The sequence below is a fragment of the Chinchilla lanigera genome, unplaced genomic scaffold, assembly GCF_000276665.1.
Source record: "Chinchilla lanigera isolate Chin_1 unplaced genomic scaffold, ChiLan1.0 scaffold00048, whole genome shotgun sequence".
Lineage (NCBI taxonomy): Eukaryota > Metazoa > Chordata > Mammalia > Rodentia > Chinchillidae > Chinchilla > Chinchilla lanigera.
In genome coordinates this window covers 3987009-4000676 of record NW_004955449.1, presented here as the reverse complement: position 1 = coordinate 4000676, position 13668 = coordinate 3987009, and the positions used below count along the sequence as shown (strand labels likewise).

Below are 13668 nucleotides of genomic sequence, written 5' to 3'. Positions count from 1 at the left end.
CCGCACGCCGGCTGCCGAGAGCGCAATGGAGCTTATCGCGGCTGGGCTGGGAGATCACGCACTGAGCGCTCCCTTGCGCCGCTAGCCCAGTCTCCCACATCTCTGCGTCCTGCACTGGCCTGGAGCCTCCCTCGTCTCAGAGCTGCACGCTCCAGGTCTCCACCCCCATATGTCGCCAGACTGGAGAGCCGCCCAGGGCTACGTTGCCTGCGCCGGAGTCCCGGAGCTAGGGCGCACGTCCCCCCAAGCGCGCACCGCGACCCAGCCAGCTCGCTGCCCTTCCTCCCCGGTCTCCCTCCCGCGCCGCCCAGACTTCGAGCGGAGCGTCTGCGCCCCCCACTGCCCAGTCGCCACCCGTGCCAGGACCCCGGAAGCCCGCCCCGCACAGCTCTCGCTTCTCTTTGCAGCCTATTCCTGCGCCCGACTGGCCGAGGACCCCGGAGAGCAGAGGCCCCGGGACGACCAGGCTGATGGCGTCTTCGACCCCTTCTTCGTCCGCAACCTCCTCGAACACGGGAGCAGATCCCAATACCACTAACCTGCGCCCCACAAGTAGGTCCTGCCCCAGTTTCCTACCAAAAGGGCTGCGGGGAAGGTGGGGGCGCTGGGGCGTCAGGAGCTGCGCTGGCGGAAAGAGAAAGGGGAAAGCGGAGACAGTGGAGGCTGGGAAACGAATGGGGCCCTGACCCAGGTTCCCGCCAGAGGTCATTTGGCTGTCGGGGACGCTAGGTTACTCCGAGGGGACCGAGGGGCGAAGACCACCAGGGTCCGGGTGGCGGCGATGGTGGGGTTTTCGCGGCAGAGTAGGGGCGTTGTTGTTACTCTGTGCGTGGTTTCTCCGCTTGACGGGACGACAGGGGTCAGAGCCGGGGGCAGTGAGGAGCCGAGAGTCCCAGAGAGAATTGAGTTTTCTGTCTCTGTCTTTCGTTGAGCTAAGATCTGACTTCCTCCTCCTTTCCCTCTGCACTGTGCTCAAAGTCTATAATCAGCGGAAATTTCGACGTTAATTGCAGCTTTTAGAAAACTCGGGGTCTCTAATTGCTCCAAATTTGCGTCGAGCTGTTGACGAGGGAGGGAGAAGCCCGGGGCGGGAAAGGTGCATAAAAAACGGTTTGAGACGGAACCTCGACATTTCATACAGTTAATTACATCTCACAGACAAAAAGACGGCGGGGTGGGGGGATCGGGCACCAGCCTGAGCGGCAAGAGAGAGGGAGCTGGAGAAGGCAGAAAGGCTTGCCGGGGCGGGAGGAGCGAACACCCCTCTTCTCTCTCCCAGCGAGAGACCTGTCAGCAGGTGACAAGTCCCGGAGGGGAGAAAGGGGACCAGATAAAAGGGCGGGGGGGACTTGTGCCTCTTCATCCTTAGCTGTGCTCCCTCTTTGACCGTTTGCAGAATCTGTTTTTAATTCGGACAGATTTTTTTATCTCTCTGTAGGGCTGTGAGGCGGGAATTTTTCTCCCACGTTAGGGACAATTGTCCCCTCAGTCCGTCCCACCCCAAATAAATCCAGATAGTAAACGCCCCAGAATTTCTGTTCAGGAAAGACTTAGGGAGGACAGTGCGGTTAGGAGGAGTGCTTATTGCTGCTCTTTTATGGCCCTGTCGATGAGCTTGACTGAATAATTGTCCTCATCGGAGAAGGCAGGGAGGGGTCACTGAGAAAGCCCCTCTCAGCCCTTGGCCGCCAGCGCCTGGGCAGAAGGCCTCGTCTCCAGTCCTCAGGCCCCATTTAGGTTCCCTATGCGGCTCCCTGGTCACCACCTTGGCGGGCTACAGTTACCACACAACAAAGAGGGGCGCGGGAGAGGAGCCAGCCCTGGTGGCACGTGAGCCGGCGGGCGGCGGAGCCGGCCCGAGCGGGGCGGGAGGAGCGCGAGGCCTGCGCGCCTTTTGTTTGTAGCTTTGGCCTCCGGATAGATTTCTGATTCTCATCCTCCACCACTGCCACCATTTTTTTCTGTCCCGTGAGTCTGGGGGGGATTTGCCCCCACCCCCAAATAGCCCCCGCGCCGCTCTTTCCCGGGGCATCGTCTGAATGCGCGAATGCGCAGCCCCAGGTGCGAGTCCCAGCAGAAGCGATGGCCCGAGTCCACACGGGGCCTGGCACGCCCCAAAGCCATGAGGTGGACGCCAGAGAACCGAGGACCCGCCGGGGAAGAGCAAACGGCGCTGTAATGGAAGTACCCTCCCTCGGCAGTCAGCGGCGGGGTCGGCGCCACAGGGTGCGCGCGCACTACGCTCGCGCTGTCCACGTCGCCCCTCACACCTTGCAAACCCACCCTCGCGCGCCCAGCTGGCTTTATTTCTCTGCCCCTTCAAGGTCTCTCAGGCTCTCTTTCCTTGCTCCGCCTGCACAAATTCACCTTCTTGCTCCAGCAACCCTAGCCGGGGCATGGAGCTTCCCTTGCCCTCAGAAATAACGGCTCCTGCAATAGCAAAGGAGCTTCTCACCTCCCTCTCCCTTTCTCTCAGTGTAGCCCCCAGTATTGCAAGGTAAAGGGTCAGAGCTTCAGGCTCCCGCTGAGTGACCTTGGAGAGCTGGCTTAACCTCTCTGAAGCAGTGTTGTACTTTGTCTGATGAAGTCTTACATCAGCAATCTCCAGTCCGTTTCCCTGGGTAGTTTTAAGGATTGTATGAGATGGTGTTCAAAGTGAAAGCACTCTATTGGGTAGAAATAACGCTTTATGCACCACGTATTATTATTACTAGGGTTTTGCATTCCAGATGATTTCTTGTCCGTCAGTGGACGTCCATCTGTGACATGTCTCGGCGATATCAGGCCGTTTCTTCTCCCCGCGGGGGCTCTGTTGAGCCTCGGGTTTAATGGATGTCTCTCTGCTTATCGCCGCCAACACTCGCGCGCGGCTGGAGGCTCCGCTGGGGTGGGTGGGGGATGGGATATCGGAGGCGCCTTGCTTTGCTTTGAGGGATCTGAAGGGGGTTCACGCTGGGCCGGGCACACCAGCCTGCACGCGGGCTTCAAGGACTCAGGGCTGCCTTTCGCCCTCGGTACTGGAAGTTGCCCGGGCGGGCAGGTAAACCCAGAGGCGCTGGAGCACCGCCTGGTGAAGCAGGAAACCCCGGCAGCCCTCGGTCTGCGGCTCAGACCCAGAGAAAAGCTGCCTGATTCCGTTGCTCCAGACCCGAAATGTCCCCGAGAAGGGTTAATGAGGGTCAGGTTGAGAAGAGGGGCCAGGGATGAGGACGTGAGGTGCACTATTGTCTTCCCGACTCCCCAGTCGGACTGAGGAGCAACCATGCGCGTCCGATCATCTAGTCAAATACTATTTTTCACCCAATTAATTCCTGAACTCTTCCGCGACCCCATTTCATGCCAGTTTATTTTAAGCTGCCACTCGCCTGGAGACCCGCCAAGAAATTAGAAGACGTCTCGGTCCCAGATGCCTCTGTGTTCCCTTTCCATGCTGGTGTGGGCGCCCTTTGAGCCTGCGGGGCCGAGGACGCGGGACCTGGCCTGGGGGCGCTGGGGGGACTTGAGTGGCAGGGTCTGGCCCTTCCCTCGTGGGTTGCGCCTTCTCCCCACCTGGACGGTGTCTGGAGGCGGCAAGCGGGGGCCTTTCAGAGACTCGGAGCTGGGAGCAGGAAAGAGTGTGGCGGGGGCCGAGGGCACGAGGCTGCCTGCAGGCCCATGGACTGGGCTCCCGCGTCCTTTTGGGAAAGAGCTTTAAATGAGGTGCATCCAAGACCTCCCCCTCGCTGGCGAAAACTCTTACCCTCAGGCCAGCTTCGCACGGTCCTGACCTCCCTAACCGCCCCTTGTCTCCTCTCTGTCCCTCTAGCCTATGACACCTGGTGCGGTGTGGCCCACGGATGCACTAGAAAACTGGGGCTGAAGATCTGCGGTAAGTGAAAGGGCCAGATGGGGGCCCGGGGCGCGGCGCGGCGCCTTGAAAGAGGGGAGGTGGCGTTGGGGGCCGGGCCCTTGGGCCTGGTTTTGTAGTGTATAGTGCGGACGCCCAGCAGAGACGCACCTTTCGAGGGCCGGGCGCTCTTGCGCCCGCCTCTGACACGGTTTAAGGACCCTCTCCTGCAGGGTCAAACGGGAACCCAGCGCCCCCAGGCGGCAGCCCCGCGCCGGGCCGCTCGGACCTGTGCACTCCGCCCAGGAGCCCCGAAAAGGTGACCCGCCCTGGCTGTGCAGGAGAGCAGAGCAAGGGCGCGGTACTAAGGCTGTGGCTGAGAAGTACTCCTGCCCTTCAGCGGCGCCCACCCTCACTGTCCACCTTCTCCGGGTCTGGGCGCATTGGAAGCGGCCTCCTCCACCCAAGGGTTTTGCCCGAAATGTCATAAGGGATTTGGATTTCGTTCTTTGGAGCCCGCGAGGCCGTAGGAATGGGTTGCCTGCAGACCTCGGTGGCCTGCCTAGGGGAGGTGCCTGCCGCGCAGGCCAGCGGGTTTGCGGGTCTTTGCCTTAAAGGCCAGGAAGTGAAGGAAAGGGATCGGGCGACGGGAGCGGGCCCGGGGAGCGGGGAGCAGTGGGTTTTCTGGCAGGATCTGCTGAAGAGGAAAAAGAACTGGTCTCTGCTCCCTGGAGACCTGAGGGTCTAAATGAAAACGCCCAAGGCACGTAATTTTTTAAGGGGGGGGAAAAAAAGAGATTTGCTCAAACGGATACAGCTGACGGGCTCCAACTGAACAATGAGGACTGGCTTTCCTTGCTACATTTCACCGTCTAAAATTCTCAGGCCTTATCGGTCTAAAAATTACGGGTGTCCCCGGGCGAGGGGAGGGGAGGCGGGGGAAGATTAACGAGGGGCTTATTAAAGAGCCATCGGTCAGCCGCCGCGCGCTGGAGACGGCGAGGTTGGCCAGCCCCGAGCGCCCCGGGCTCCGCGGGCAGCAGAGTGGGTCACTTAGCGGCTTCGGGGAGCCGCCGACCTCCTCGCTCGGCCGCGCCACGCGCTCCTTGCGCTTCTGCGGCCCTGGCCCCTACATCCTGGGGCCGAGCGTTCAGGGCAAGACTAAAAGCCCCGCCCCGCCCCGCCACGGGGCTGCCAGGGTTCAGCCCCCCCAGCACGCGAGGCAGGCGGGCGAGGACAGGCCGCCGAGCCAGAGCTTTGTTCTCTTAATCGCCCCCTCCCACCCCACCCAACCCCCTTCCGCCGCCATTCGGGCTTAATGGCCCGGTTCCCGCCAGGCCCTTCGGCGGCCAGCGCTCGCCTCCTGCAGCCGTCGTTGTCATGCAGCCGGGCAAGCAGAACCGAACGCTCCGGGACGTCCGCCGCGGCCGAGGAATGGTAGGGGCAGGCTTGGGGTGAAGGCCGCCTTCCCCGGGGTCCTAGGCCACCCCATCACCCCCATCCCGCCTCCCGCTGCTGCCCTCTGCCGCTAGGATGCTAGCGCTCTGGGTCTGCGGGAGGAAAGGACTAAGGCCCCTTCCTGGGGACATATCCGAGGTCCTGAAAGGGTAAAGGGGCAGAACAGAGTTAAGCTTAGCTGGGTCTGGGAATAACGGGCCTTAGTGATGACTGTCCCTTCCGCTGCTGCCAGCCAGTGCCATGAGGAGCGTTCTTGGGCATTTGGGAGCTGCCGTCCTCAGAGTTTGTTCCCTGTTTCTCTCTCCCCTCACACCCCCCCCACCACGTTAATTTGGGGGAGCTGAAACCTAAATGATAGGAGGGAGGAGAGAACAGGGTAATCTGCGGAGGTGAAATTAACTTCTGCTAACCAGCTGTGTGTTTGGGGCCCCTCACCAGAAGGCTTCCCATCCGGTTTCACTGTGGAAGAAAACACATCACCAACAGGATTTATTTCCCTTGCTTTGGGCCATCTCTGGCTTTGCATTTTTTTTTTTTTTTTTTTTTTTTTTTTTGGTTTTTCTCCGGTACCAGGAACCGAACTCACGACCTTGCGCTTGCCAGGCAGGCGCTTTGCCGCTGAGCTAAATCCCCAGCCCCTGGCTTTGCATTTTAATCGGGTGGAAACACAGGGCAGTCTCTAGTTTTGGACCTGGCTCCACGGTACCCTCCCACTCCCATAGGCCACAGTGCCTTCATCCCGGAGGTACATGCACCTTTTAAGGTGAGGTACATCACCTTAAAAGGTACATGCACCTTTTAAGCCTGCCACCATCAAGGTTGAACTGTCACCCTAAGACAGCAGAGGAACGCCCTCCATGTCCAAACACCTGCCCTGGGTCACATCCCTGCCATCCTTAGTGCCTTGTCAAGATTCAGCCCTCACCCAGCCTCTCACCCTCCTTCCCCTTTAAGCCAGAGAATGAAGCCACACGAAAGCCCTAGGTGCCACTAGTGATCCCCTTAGCTCTGAGGCAGAATTCCCCTGAGAGAGTAATCAGAAGAAACTCAGAGATTTTGCCAACAGCCAGAGGGTGGCTGCCGGCATGGTGACATGACCTAAATAGAATAAGTCTTGGATCCCTAAGTTCTGGTCTGGGCTCTGCTAACTCCCCAGTGTGTCCTTGGGTTTCCATCACTTATCTCTGCTGAGTCCCAAACTTTGTGCCTGGTGTAGCCCTGAGCTACTTTACCTAGTCCACGCAGGGTGTTTAATTTTGTATTAGTTGCGAACTTCTAAAAATAGAGAACTCAATATTTCTCCTTTCTCTTGGGAAAAAAAAAAAGTGGAGGGAGATCTGGCAATGTGCTAGCCCATAAACTTCAGAAAAAGCCCCTTCCTCTGAGCAGAAGTGGTTTCATGCCACAGCTTGGTGAGCAGAAAATGTGCAGGGCTTCTACCCCTATGTATCCCACTGGCCATGCATCCTGATGCCATGCACGGCCCTGCACCCCACTTGGAAACACCTAGCCTTAGCCGGGTCCACACAGCTTACTGGGCCCCCCAGCTCTTTGAGCTGGGGAGCAGCGGTGAGGCTCCAGTAGCAGGATCCCCACCCAAGAGGACACTTCTGCCCTTTGCTACAACCTGACCAAGCACTCCTTGACTTTTCTCTTTGCCTTCAGAATGTAGAGCTTTGTGACAGTTACCCATAGGCTGAAACTAGGTCCTTAAAGCTGAGTGCAGAGTAAGAATAAGTTCAGCCTGCCCCAGTCTTGGGGATCCCTGCTCCCAGGACCGCATTGCTAGCTAGGGATATTGTCAAAGCACCAACCTCAAATCACCTTTCACCTTGTTGTCATCCTTGGAGAAGCAGACAGTTCTTTCTAAGGCTTCTTGGACCAAAAGAGGCCTGGGTTGTTTATCTTTTTTGAGGATCCCAATATTTTAGGAAACTGACACCTTCCTAAACAAAGTGAAAAGAAGGGCAGTCTGCACGAAAAATTTACATTAGCACAAATTATAATGCAATGTAAGAGAAAATTGTGATTTCTCATGCACTACAGGAAATGTGGTCCTGGAATGGGGAGTGGGTTTACAGTTGTGTCATCATTGTCATTTCTCAACCCCATCAGGACCTCTCCAGGCAAGCTTGTGTGAAAACCTCCTTTGGAGGCAACAGCCAAAGCCTTATGGTCTCTAAATGGGTTTCAAGGCCAGAAAGACTTAAGATTTTTCCCAGGAAGGGTCAGATGCCCAACCAGGTCTGAGATTGCAGAGTGGAGATTCAGCTGAGCAGGACTTCACCCCCACTGGGCCACACAGATTTGGTCTTTCTGGCCTGGCACATTGCACAGTCTCTGTTCTGAAGCAAGAGGAACCAGGTGATCCTGCCTCCCTCTGGCAAATGAGTGCTGGCTCCTGGTTCTAGATGCTGGGGATTTGAAGGAAGAAGAAAATAGAAGGGAGAGAAAGGATGCACTCCAATCTTCATATTCAAGTACGCAGCTCTATTACAGTGTATCTCCCTCTTTCCATGTTCTTTGGGGCTTTCGTGATAAGTTTAAAAGGTGCTGGGAACAGCAAGAGGCTTGTGCTTTTGTCTTCCTATTCTTCCCTCCAAAAATAGACCCTGGCTCCTGTGTGGGAGGATTCTAATCACCACAGCCTTCTTCTTGCATCCCTCTTCCACTCATCGCCATTGAATTCACAGATTAACTTTTCTCTGCCCCTCCTGGGACTTTCTTCCAAGCCTGTCTTGTGACGTCTGTGATTCCCCAAGGATCTTGGTATCTACAAAGACAGCTTTGCGGTCATCAAGAAGCTTAGCACTTTCTTCCTCTTCTCTGTGTGTTGCATATGGGCTAAGGCTAAGACAGTGCTGGAGGAGGAGACACCAGGGAAAGAGTGGGTTTGCAGGCCGGGGACCCTGGAGGGGAGGAGGGTGTGCTCCAAGTTGGCGCATTCTCCGGCCCTTGGGCTCAACCCTGCTTCCCTTTTACTGCTGGTGTTGCTTGCACTGCTCATTGGGAGTGCGAGAGATTCTGCTCCCTCTAGGCAGTGGTGGCAAGCCTATGGCATGAGTGCAGTGGGCATGCAGGGCCCTGTCTGTGGGCATGCCAGTCAAGTTCCCCTAGCAGCCAGGCATCAGATATTCAGGTTTAATCACAGTGTTGACACTTAGTGATAAATAAGTGGGTTTTGGGTTACAGTTTGGACACGCAGTCTCTAAAAGGTTCACCATCACTGCAAGGAAGAGATGAGGTGCTGGTAACTCCACCCTAGACTCACAGTTTGCTTAGTTTCTACCCATCTCCACCACCACCACCAGGGCAAGCACTCTATCACTCAGCTGCATCCCCATCCTGATGTTTTATTACAGCACTGGGCGCCATCAGCTAGACTATAAGCTCCTGGAGGGTAGCAGGTCTGTCTCACTTTTCTTTATCTGTCTCCATCCCAAGTGCATATAGCAAACTGCTTTTTCACAACAAATGATCAATAAATATGTGTAGAATTAAATGCCAAGGCCCGTAAGATCTTAAGCTTTCTTGTCTTTTTCCCTAATGCCTTTATTAATATAGAGGGGGCAGCACAGCACTCTTGCATTGCAAGACTGGGTCAGAACAATTACACTTCGGTTCAAGCGCTGAGGGTTGCCTGGTGCCAGAGAGAAGCATCTTCTCTAACCCACAGGACCTCCTCCCTCTTCCCTCTGTTGTCTTCTTCCTTCCTCCTGCTGGTGGTCCTCGCCCTCCTCCCTCTTTTATCCCCCTTCCCTCCCCTGCTAGTCCTTTCCCTCCTGCCTCCACTGGCCTCCCCCTCCTCCCTCTGACTGCATAGCCAATAAGCCCCGTGGTGGCAGCATCTTCTCTGATTGGGTTCCTTTCTTCAAAACCCCATCCTCAGGCTGGTTACTGGAGTGGAAGCTGTCCAGTTGACTTAATTCTGAGTTCACTGTCATGTTCAGAGTGGAGACTGAGCCTCGCTTACATTTTTCCATCTTGCATGACTGGGTCTGTGCCAGTGATGGCACTTGGCATTGCCCCTTCCCCGCCTGTAGGGGAGCAGTGCCAGAGCCACTCTATAAAAAACAGCTCCTCGCTCAGCTTCTCAGCAGGAGCAAAAGCCCAGCTTGGACCTGGTCCAGCAGTTGGTCCTGGGTGGCTGGGTGGTCCCCAGCCCCTGACCCACCTTCTTGTGCCTTAGGCTTCTTGCAGAGGACCAACAGCCTGGAAGAAAAGAGCCGGCTTGTGAGTGCCTTCAAAGAGAGACAGTCTTCCAAGAATCTGCTTTCCTGTGAAAACAGCGACCGCGATACCCACTTCCGGCGCACGGAGACGGACTTCTCTAACCTGTTTGCTCGAGGTGGTACCACCCCCAGCCCCTGGCCCTACTGCTAGTCAGTGGGTTCCTTATTTGAGTGTCTTGACATTTTCCTGAAATTTTTTTAAAACCAAGAAATGTCATTACTCTCTGTGAACTTTCATGAAATTGCTCTCTTGACATCGGAAAATAACATTCCCTCCTTCCTACTTTCAGGTCTCCATCATTTTGGAAAGTAGATGAAATAAATCAATGAAGCACCCTCTAAAGACACTCGTAGGGACAAGCAAGGATTCAGAGTGATTCAGAATCCAAAGAAAATCTAGTTATTTCCTTAATATTTATCCTCCAAGATCACTATATCCCCCCCAATAAATCATACTGTGGGAAGCTGTACAGCTGATCCTCACATAACCAAGGACAGTCCTGAAACTCTTTCTCCCTCTGGAGATCTTTTGCGAGTTCCTGCTGCCTGAACAATGCTGGTCTCAAAAGGTGTTTACCAGTCTCTCCTGAGCAGCTCAAAGGCAGGCCCACCTCTGTCCCATTGGGTTATCTCCCCAGAAAGCCACAGAAGCCAGAAAAGGACACTGAACAAGACTCCATTAAAACCTCCAAGATGATCTGAGAGTGACACAGAGTTCCACATTCAGTCAGACAACCTGCTTTTGAGCGCTGGCTGTCAACTTCCATTAGAATCCCCCACAACTTACATCCTTGAGTAGCTCCCCCACCCACCACCCCACGCCCCTCCACCTAACTTTGTGTTGCAGAGCCTAGCGCCCCAAATCAATATCAGATATCTCAAATCCAGGTGCTAAACAGTGAGGTCACATGACAGGCCAGGGGTGCCCCTGAGCCTCCCTTCCCATTCTCATCCACTTCTGCTTTGCTATCTAAGGACACCATGAAGAACCACCCTCTTTAGGAGAGACCTCAGGCTCTACCAGAAGCTTTACCCTCTGCCATCAACAGATAAAGCATATCATTAACCCAAATCAGATGTACAGGGGCACTTGGTTCCAGAACAGCCTGATGGAAGTGCCTTCTGTCACATTCCTCCAAGGATCCAGTCAGCCCGCCACAGACAACTGCAGTAGCAGGTTGTCATGGCTCTACAGAGCAGTCAATTCCATGTATGACCACACTGACTGTCTGAAAGTATGTGAACCCCCAGAAACCATATGTGAAACATCTCTGAATGTGCATACAAGGTGCAATTGAAATGTGCAGTGTTTACATTTTTTAATGTATTATAGTAAAATTCACATTGTCGTAAATCTCCCTTTATATACCTCCCCCTTACTTTGAACACATGTATCATTCTTGATACTTTCTGAAGCAGTTCTGGAGCTCCTCTTTCCTGTCTTTATGAGATTAAAACATACAACGAGTGCCACTGATTATCACCAACAGCCACGCTGTTGTCGAAGGTTGTTATCCACTGGAAAGGTGAGCTCCTAAAAACGTTACTCTCATCCATATTATCACCTGGATCTGGCACCCTGCAGTTTCTGGCTCTTCCTCAAAGTCAGAATGGCTATGGAAGGTAAACATTTTGAACCAATTCAGGACATCTAGGCAGCTGCAACAGAGCAACTAGAGACACTCATGAAAGAGGACTTCAAGAAATGCTTCAGGAAGGGACAAGAACAATGGGACAAATGTGTTTGACAAGAGGGAGTATTTTGAGGGGGATTAATGGCATTCTGTCTTTTACTCTATATTTTTTAATTTACACACTTACCATATCTTTTGTCTTTGTATGTGCATTTTTCTGGGGTCATGGTACACTAGACTGACAGTGCACATACATGTCCTGGGGTATGATTAGGCCTGTCCGGATATCATGACTGATAACTCTGGGTATGAGGCAGGTGATAACTATTCATTGGCTTTCTCCCCTCAGATCTGCTTCCAGCTAAGAATGGGGAGGAGCAAACTGTGCAGTTCCTACTGGAAGTGGTGGACATACTCCTCAATTACATCCGCAAGACGTTTGATCGCTCCACCAAGGTGCTGGATTTCCACCACCCACACCAGTTGCTGGAAGGCATGGAGGGTTTTAACTTGGAGCTCTCTGACCACCCCGAGTCCCTGGAGCAGATTCTGGTTGACTGCAGAGACACCTTGAAGTACGGGGTGCGGACAGGTAAGGGTGAGTCAGGAGGACGTGCAGACGCGGCCTCACCCTCATCTCACACTGGCCAGCTGTGAGGCTGGCAGACTGACACTGGAGGAGAAATACAGCCTGGGGAAGGGAGGCAGCAAAATGCTCAGGGATCACAGCAACCCTCTTGCCTCAGCTTCCCGAGTGCTGGGATCACAGGCGTGCACCACCTTGCCTGGCCACTTCCCTACTTCTTTTCCCCACTCCATTTCCCCATTTTCATGCCTGTTTCACCTACCTGATCTTGCCTGTCACTGACTCTGTGAAGAATTAGGCCCACTTCCCTTCCTCTCCGTAGTAGTTTCCTAGGCCTGTCATTACAAGTTATCACCATCTGAGTGACTTGAAACAATAGAAACTTGTTTTCTCACAGTTCTTGGGGACAGAAGTTCAGAATCAAGGTGCTGGCTGAGCCACGCTGTTGTCGAAGGTTGTTGGAGAGAATCCATTCTTGCTTCCTCCAGCCTCTGTTGGTTGTGGGCACTCTTTGGCTTGTAGACGTGTTACTCTGTCTCTGCCTTCACTTTCACATGGCCTTCTCCCTGTGCGTGTGTGTCCCAGTGTTCCTCTTCTTAAAAGGACACCAGTCTTCGGAAAAGGGCACTCCTTAATCCAGCGTGACCTCATCTTAAGTTGATTGCATTGGCAAAGACCTTATTTCCAAGGAAGGTCACATTTACAGGAACAAGGGATTAGGACTTGAACGTATCATTTTGAGGGTTACAGTTCAACCCATAACATCTCCTTTTTGGCTGTCTGTCTATCACACACACACACACACACACACACACACACACACACACACCCATCAGATTTTATTCCAACTTCTAGAGTTTGGACGCTCTGAGTCACCAAATCTATTTCCAACTGGGAGATCCTGAGGTTGTCCTCTTGCCTCCCTTTGCAGGAGTTGTTGCATGAGTCCTCTCTAATCAGCAGTCCTGGCCAAAGCGGTTACATTCCAAGGGCTCCAAGCTCAAGCACTTTTGTGGCCTCTGTCTGAGCTATTTCTTAGCACAGGAGTGAAGCAGGGGTTTCTTCTCCCTGTAACTCTTCCTCCACACGCAGCTGGCTTTCCTGAGCTCTTGGATAAACAGGTCTTCAGGAAGTGGCAATCCTTGACATAGTCACCACCACAGGGGGAACCCTAAGGCCGCATGACCGGCAGTCTCTTGTTCTTTTTACTTCTTTCTCTCTCCTCCTTTAGTTCCCCTCTCGTTTATTTTCTTACTCATGAGAAGACAGATTGAAGCTCAAAACCGGTGGAGATTAAGCTGATTAAGGCTGCTGTATGTCAAAAACAAATTGTTTTAATGAGATAATGAGGCTTGTCAAAGAAGCTTTTTAAAATAAGTAATCCCAAATAGCTTTAGAGGTCTGTCAACACCACCAGAGTAAGTGTAGCTTTGTTAAATAACAGCTGGATGGACCAGACTGTTGTATGTACTAAGTCTATCTGTTTTGATTATTTGGGTTTTTTTCTGTTTCTATTTTTCTGGGTGTTTTTTTGTTGTTCTTTTGTTTGTTTGTTTGTTTGTTTTTTTTGAGATAGGGTCTCACTATATAGTCCAGACTGACCTTGAGCATTTTTTAGTCCAGTGTCTATTTGCTCTACATATACTTTCTCAAAGAGATGGAGGCCATATGTTTTTATCACTAAAGCTCAGAATGATGGTATCCCTCAAAGAAAAATGCATGATTTTGTTATAATAGCGTCTCCTATCATCTCCAAACAGAAGCATTTCATCGTCAGAGAAGGCATGTCATAATTTCAGTGTATGAACCCACTTAGGTATTTATTCTGTAGCCATCCATTTCTATTATTTAGAGCAGTTATGGGAGCAGATATTTGTACTTACCCAGGGTTCATAATCTTCCAAGGAACATTTCTGCTGCAGGTCAGGTGTT

The 13668-nt window shown here is 53.2% G+C and overlaps 1 protein-coding gene across 1 annotated transcript in view; it reads left to right on the top strand.

Annotated features, from left to right (window-relative positions):
• Positions 1-13668, top strand: part of Gad1 (glutamate decarboxylase 1 (brain, 67kDa)) — a 37845-nt gene that overhangs the window by 1174 nt on the left and 23003 nt on the right. Inside the window, exons 2-5 of the mRNA XM_005393242.2 lie at positions 408-552; positions 3806-3868; positions 9474-9632; positions 11500-11742. Of these exons, the coding sequence (XP_005393299.1) occupies positions 471-552; positions 3806-3868; positions 9474-9632; positions 11500-11742 (547 nt within the window). The 5' untranslated portion in view covers positions 408-470. The remainder of the gene's footprint in view (positions 1-407; positions 553-3805; positions 3869-9473; positions 9633-11499; positions 11743-13668) is intronic.